Consider the following 7,733-nt stretch of genomic DNA (forward strand, 5'->3'; position numbering starts at 1 on the left):
TTTCAAACAAAATTAAAGATACAAATGAATATTTGCCCTTTACTTCAATCATATCAGTTTATAAATTTATGACTATAGCATGCTATTTTTCAAAATTAGTCCTTAATAAATTCTAATAAAAAATTTGTATAAAATATCATATATATGAAAGTATTTTAGAAAATTTGAGTGCATCTGTAACAATAAATAAGTGTCGAGAAATGTCACCACAATTGAGGAACTTTAGACATTATTATGATAACTTGAATCAAAGATACGACTAACTTCAAATAATGCTAAACCCAACTTTAAGTACCCTTAGAATCTCTTTAACTTAAACATACTAAAAGACATTTTTAAGTTAACTTCAAATAATGCGCTTCTGATCTTAAAGTAATGTGTGTCAAAATCATGTTAAGTGTGTATGTTTCCCTTTAACTAAATAAATAAATAAATACTTCCTTCTCCATAATTTAGATTTATTGTCCAGTATAATTTTTAGAATGTCTCAAATTAATTGGTTACTCCTATAAATAAATAAAAATAATAAAGTAGAATTGCATTATACTCTTAATTCTTAATGTATATACATAGGACAAAATGATACTAATCAATAAATAAGAGATAAAATTAAAAATGTAACAAAAAATATATAGTTATTTTTATCTTAAATATGTGTTTTTTTTGTCTAGTGACAATTGAATTGAGACGAAAAAATTATTAAATATTAAATATAATTATAAAAAGTAGTTATGCTTTCATTTTAGGGTAAAGTCTAAAAAAGCCAAAAGTGAAAGACAAATATTGAAATTAACCAAAACTAGGATTAATCTTGGCAAAGAAATGATGTGATCAAAAGTTATGTGGATTCATTACCTAAAGATATATAGTACAACCAATCGTAATCTTAATACGGAGTATGCACATTTTTAAAAGGTTCATTCACAACTGAAAATAACAGAGCAGCTGAAAATAACAGAGCACAAGCGCACATCATCTTCATTCTTTTTCTTCTTCTACATTTCCTTTAAACCAGAACCTAAATCATAAATTACAATAAAAACCCAATTCTGTTTTCAATAAACATAACGCATTATGAAGATCTTGTAAGATTGTTTCATTATCAATCAATAACGCGTGAAAAAGATCTAGATCTACAAAAAGAACAAGTCTTTGGGCTGCTAATGAGGTAAAGTTTCTTGCTTTATAATGTTGCATGGTTTGGGGTGATAAGTTTTTGATAAAGTTTGTATCTTTCATCCAAATTGTTACTTAAAATTTGTGCTTTACAGATATAATCCATTTTGGCAATTGATTGAATCAAGAATTGGGGCTGCTAATGAGGTAAAGTTTCTTGCTTTTTTGTACTTTTATTAAATTACAATAAAATCTTGATAAAGTTTGAATTTTTCTTCCAAGTTATGACCCAGTAGTTGTAATTACAGATTAAATCAGTTGTGGGCATTGTTGTGTGAATGAAATGAAAGAGGAAATTGAGGTTCTGAAGGGAAGACAACAATGACAAGTGGGTCATTGGGTCAAAGATCTTCAAGCTATGGTTCTTTATTACAAAATCAACAACAGTTACAAAATGGAGGTGTATTCTTACAACAAAAAGTCAATCAGTCAACCCCACCTATTGCTTCAAGAAAAGCTTCAAAGATGTTTGTTAATAAAGATAAGGAGAATTTGTTCATGTGGATGTTTAAATTTGTTCACAGAAAAAAAGTTGGAATGTTATTATTATGTCTTGTTTCAGTTGCAGCTTTGTTATGGGTACTTTATGTTGGCAAAGGTTTGATTTTTTTCCTATTTAAATCACTTTGAATTTGCTTGATTAGCTTAATTTGATTCTTCAGAACCAACCAATTTTTCTCAAATCAAAATTATAATTTATAATTTATTCTCATTTATTCATGGTTGTATAATTGTTGTACCTTCCTAGCCATAATTTGTTTTTTAAAATGTAGTAATAATTCATTTTTGTTCTTCATAAACGTCCTTTTAGCTTCATTGCATTTTGTACATTTCATAGTAATAATTCAAAGTACTTTCTAGGTTTGCAGAAGCAATTCAGGGGATGTTTACTTTTTTTTTTTTAAGTCCTGTTTCCATTGCGTCTTAATGGGAAAGGGGTGTCTGATTTTATGTCTCCTAGAAAGACCAATTTTTCAGATTAAGTGACGTGTTAAGTGACAAAGAAACGACACTTTTACTTACTCAATTAAGAGCTGTACACAAACAGATCATTAAGTGAAAAGTAAATACACCCGGTTTTATAACTCTGATAATTACTTCATTTGAATTTAATTGATTCTGAGTCAAACTTAGTTCCGGGTCCTTGTTAGTTGTGGTGCAATTTGTACAGTTTTAGCTCAATTTCATTTCTTGGTCTGCACACAAATTTAATTTTCATAACTTGCATCTTGATTGATTTTGTCTTCATCTTCAAAATTTTATACAATCTACTTTCCTATTAATGTTTTCAGCTCAATATCCTTTTGAACCAATACTTGCTGCATTTTGGTTAAACTTGTGCTTAATATAGTTTTGGGTTATAATTCTTCTAATGATGTTTCACTTAATTTTGTCTTACTTTAGATGATGACTTTGAGCAATTAAGAGTTCATGTTTGGTTGCAGGTGATGTTACACAAGTTCAAAATAACCAAAGTATAGAAAATAAGAACAATTCCATCCCTAGAATTTTACCTATGAGCGGTGATGATGAAACGGTTCAAGCTATTAATTCTTCGTTATTAAATCAAGAAATGAAGGTTACTTTAAATCATGAAAAAACAATTATAATCACCATGTCACCACCTCCGCCGCCACCACCACCACCACCACCGCCACCACCACCGCCACCACCGCCGCCTCCACCACCACCTGTTTATTTCACTGGATACACCCTTCCTCATGGCCATCCTTGTGAAACATTTACAATGCCGCCTCCACCGGCAGACAAGAAAAGAACGGGTCCACGTCGTAAGTATTTTAAAATCTCATTCAATTTTCGTGAATTAGTTTATCTTTTTTTAAAAAGTTTTTAACTTTTACTGCTTGTCAGCATGTCCGGTTTGTTACCTTCCTGTTGAAGAAGCTATTGCTTTGATGCCAAAAGCCCCGTCATTTTCCCCGGTCCTTCAAAATCTGACTTACATTCATGAAGAAAATCTAACCAAAAGTGAATTTGGAGGTTCAGAATTTGGTGGATACCCTTCTTTGAAGCAAAGATTTGAATCTTATGACATTAAGGAGTCAATGGCCGTCCATTGCGGGTATGTTTACCCCCAAAAATTATTGACACACTTTTTATCTACAGGTTGCAAAATGGGTGGGTCGGATTTGGTAACTGGTCGAAATGGGTAGTATTTTGGTAGGGGATCATTAATACCCAATTTAAGATCCTTCTATATTACTCTATGCACTAAAAGGACACAATGGGCAACTTTTGACCCATTCACTAATAGAAACCTTTCCATGCTAGTTGTATTGTTTCTTTTTTTTAATTTACTGGTTTGACCCATTAGAGTTGCAACACAACCTGGATCCTCCAATTCATGAGTAGATGGGTCATGGGTCGATATATCACCTCTGGTTTTCATACATCAGATCTTGTTAGTTCCCGTTAACTTTTGCGTGGCTAATTTGTAACAATGCAAACAGATTTGTAAAAGGAGACAAACCAGGACGCGGAACAGGATTCGATATCGATGATTCAGATCTTTATGAGATGGATCAGTGTAACGGAGTGGTGGTTGCTTCGGCCATATTTGGTATCATCTTATACCTTCTTTTCAAACTTAACAGTTTTTAAGTTTTTCAATTTTTTTTTTTTTTTTTTTTTTTCTAATGATCAACCTTACAGGCGCTTATGATTTGATTCAACAACCCAAGAACATTAGTGAAGCTGCAAAGAAAAATGTTTGCTTTTTCATGTTTGTTGATGAAGAAACGGCTAACTTCTTAAGAAATTCAAGTGATCTTGATGGTAGCAACAGAATTGGATTATGGAAAATCGTTGTTGTCCACAACTTACCATATACTGATCCAAGACGAAATGGAAAGGTATTCTTTATACATGTATACTCTTTTTCAACGTACTTTTTTTAGTTTTTTTAGTAATAAATATAAATACAAACACCATATGCAAGTATATATATTAATTCATAAACAGAAAAGATCAGACAAGTTTCGTCGTGTTGTCCTAATTAGGTTGTTGCATGTTGGAGCAATGGCATACTATAGTTTTTTTCCACTATGTATACATCATTCTACAACGCTGGCTCCAAGGTTGAGAAATGTTTAATGTAATATTAATACTATGATCAATTGGGTGTTAATCCGAGGTTGATTAGTTTAACATAAAGGTGGCAGTTTTGACCCGTTTAGCCGATTTGGGTTGTATTATATCTCAAACGGGTCAAAATCGAAGTGTATTTCTAATGCATACAACCTCCTAAGCTATTGTATTTGGAGATTTCAATTACTATCGTTTCTGTAATAAATAAAAAAAAAAAAAAAAAAAGTAGACGTCTAGTTTTATTCACAAAAATAGTGCTAATGAGATTGCATTTGGCAGATTCCGAAACTTCTACTACATAGGCTTTTCCCAAATGTTCGTTATTCCCTATGGGTCGATGGGAAACTCGAGCTCGTTGTTGATCCTTATCAAATTCTAGAAAGGTATTATCTTTATAAATAATCTTCTAACTTATTCTATGTTCGAAAACATAGAACCCCCTAGATCACTTTGAATGTACAATTAGTTCTAGTATTTATAATTCGCAGATTCGTTATTTAAAATTAAAAAAAAAAAAAAATTAGATTAAAAAGATCGTTTTGGGGTCATTTCTACCCAATTTGGCCATTTATGATCTATTACCCTACTTGCTCGCCCTATCCGTTTTGCCATCTCTAATCTAATCTGCATAATCTATAGGTTCTTATGGAGGAAGAATGCTAGTTTTGCAATATCTAGGCATTACAAGCGGTTTGACGTGTTTGCAGAAGCCGAAGCTAATAAAGCAGCTTCAAAGTACAACAATGCATCAATCGACTTCCAAATCAACTTCTATAAGAATGAAGGACTAACTCCATATTCGGAGGCCAAACTTCCTATCAGAAGCGGTACAATATTCAACTCTTTTTATTTTATTTCTTTTAAAAAATCACTTACCTTTAATTGTATGGTATTTGTGGTTTCTACTCTCAACCCAGCCTTAATGCTTAGATAGACATATTTGTTTCTGATCATTTTTCATTCTGATGGCTACAAAACGGATTGTGTTAAATAAATTTGCATATTGCTAGACTTTTGTTCTCATTTTATAAAAAAAAAATTGAGACATATTTCTGGATTTCAGTAAGATGATCTGTACACCACCAAAATCATCCGTACACCACTGAACATGCATTATAATGTTGTACTGTACAACCCTCTAAAGCAGTTTTGTTGGTGTATGGATATATATTTTAGTGGTGCAAGGATCACTGGCTTACTACCCTTTCAGTAAGGTTCCTTATATACTATTTTTCACAACCTATATTATTTCAAGTTCAACTGATTATTTGGTTCTTATTATTCTATGTCATATCATATAATCATATAATAATTCTAAAAGTGCAGTTTTAATAATGCAGATGTTCCTGAGGGATGCGTGGTAATACGAGAGCATATTCCTATATCGAACCTTTTTACGTGTCTTTGGTTCAATGAAGTTGACCGGTTTACATCAAGAGATCAGATTAGTTTCTCGACGGTTAGGGACAAGATCATGTCTAAGACGAATTGGACGGTTCATATGTTTTGGGATTGTCAAAGGCGAAACTTTGTCGTTCAGGTAATAAAACATCTTTTTTGATCCTGATACACCTTGACTTTAAAAGTCAAAGCAATCTGTTACTAATGAAATCTTGACATAAATTTTATACTAAAATGTGAAGATGATGACAGAATTTTGATATAATCTTGGAACAAAAATTAATTTTTGACCACAAAAGTCAATGCTTTGCTAGCTGTATGAATGCACGATCTTCTCCAATTCAGACAACTTTATTCTGGATTATGCTGTCACTTATACATTATGCATGCTGACTTTCAAACTCATTTTTTAATGCAATCTTGAAAAAGATTTGATTTAATAAAAAACATAAATTGTTATATTATTTTAAACTCTTGCAATAATTTCAATATAGTCACAGTATCTTTTTTATTTAAGATTCAAAGAATTTCGATATATTGAAAAGCCCGCCGAAATGGTTAGGGAAATGGCTTGTACAACTTAGTAGGTATGTTTGGCAAAACTAGCTGTTAGTTGAAAATTTTTAAAATGTATTTAGGTTGTTAGAACTGTTGAAATAAAGAGTTAGCTTTTTCATTCCGTCTAAAAGCTTTAAGCTCTTTTAATCAAACGAAGGTTTTTTTTTTTTTTTAATAAGAGTTTTTTCATAAAAGTTGGAAAAATAAAGAGTAAGATGACAAAAAGCTGGGAGCTTTTTCTCAAGCGCTAGTTCTAGTAGCTTTTAGTTTTTCTCACTCTCCAAAAGCTTTAAGCTCCTTTAAACAAGCGGAGTTTTTTTACGATATAGGAGTTTTTTCATGACAGCTAGAAGCTTCAAAAAGGTCTAAAAACTCCGTGCCAAACATAGCCAATATAGTTTTGTTATTTTTTTTCCATGATTTTAAGCATCTCAATATTGATTCATTCTAATCTTGCCTACAACTCATACAACTTTCTTTCAGGGATACCATCGAGATATTCTCGAGCATTGGCCACCACCACCACCGCTACTGTTACCTCCTCACGAAGCGCTTGCCGTTCTCATGCCGCCACCCTCCACCCCAACAGTCGAAACACCAATAGTTACAGCTTTGGAAACATCCACGGAACATGTTGTAACTAGCCCCACGAAAATACCTTCTACAAAACGTCGAAAAGACAGAAGAAGTGGTTCAAGACGCCATCGAAAAGTTGCTGTTGGGATTAGCCAAAATTAAAAATATATTTATATCGAAAAGAAGTCATTAGTTTTTTCCTTCCCTGGTAAAAAAAAAAAAAAAAAAAAAAAAAAAAAAACCATTTTTCTGGTTAGGAAAGTATGTGCAAAATCATTATTGTTCACACAAAGGTCTTGATCTTCTTTGTTATATACCTATTATTATAGTTTTATTGATTTATCATTTTTTATTTATGTTGTATATATATACTACAAGAAATATATAATTATAATGAATTAATCTCACAATTTTCACGCTATCTTCTCATTTCCTGCAATGTGATTGTCACATATCAATGTGTATAACGTGCGTTATTGTATAACATTATTTCGGTTGATCTTTCTGATCATATGCGTATTAGCGTATATATAATATATCCACACATACTTGCTCATCAAAGGTCCGCATAGCATATTCTGCGCAATCACATGAAGGTAAGGCGCACCATGTCAGTATGGGCACGAAGTATATATCTCATTTTGGGAGTTAGATTCTGTTACGAAATAATATTTTACATACAAAAGGTATAAAACTAGTTGTGCTTTTCGAGCATTGATTAAGTGATCACATGAATCGTTACAAACGGGACATGGTGATATGACATTCCAAGATAATGATCTTTGGAATGAATTTCATAATAAAGTCTTTAAAACGTAACAATAATTCCAACATCATTTCACTCAAACGTATTTTTTTATCTGTACCACTGAAATAGGTTTGATCACTTAAAATAATTTTTCATCTCAAATCTT

General features: G+C 31.8%; 1 protein-coding gene across 1 annotated transcript; it reads left to right on the forward strand.

Moving 5' to 3' along the window:
* The first annotated feature begins 1,019 nt into the window (after positions 1-1,019).
* Positions 1,020-7,189, forward strand: LOC139862380 (probable hexosyltransferase MUCI70). Its single transcript, XM_071850975.1, has 11 exons — positions 1,020-1,168; positions 1,272-1,323; positions 1,425-1,774; positions 2,622-2,966; positions 3,049-3,259; positions 3,648-3,757; positions 3,850-4,049; positions 4,564-4,667; positions 4,924-5,111; positions 5,625-5,824; positions 6,727-7,189. Exons 3-11 carry the CDS (start codon positions 1,498-1,500, stop codon positions 6,979-6,981), a joined length of 1,890 nt encoding a protein of 629 aa, XP_071707076.1. The 5' UTR covers positions 1,020-1,168; positions 1,272-1,323; positions 1,425-1,497; the 3' UTR covers positions 6,982-7,189.
* The last annotated feature ends 544 nt before the right edge of the window (positions 7,190-7,733 follow it).

Source organism: Rutidosis leptorrhynchoides, chromosome 8, assembly GCF_046630445.1.
Source record: "Rutidosis leptorrhynchoides isolate AG116_Rl617_1_P2 chromosome 8, CSIRO_AGI_Rlap_v1, whole genome shotgun sequence".
Taxonomy (NCBI): Eukaryota; Viridiplantae; Streptophyta; class Magnoliopsida; order Asterales; family Asteraceae; genus Rutidosis; species Rutidosis leptorrhynchoides.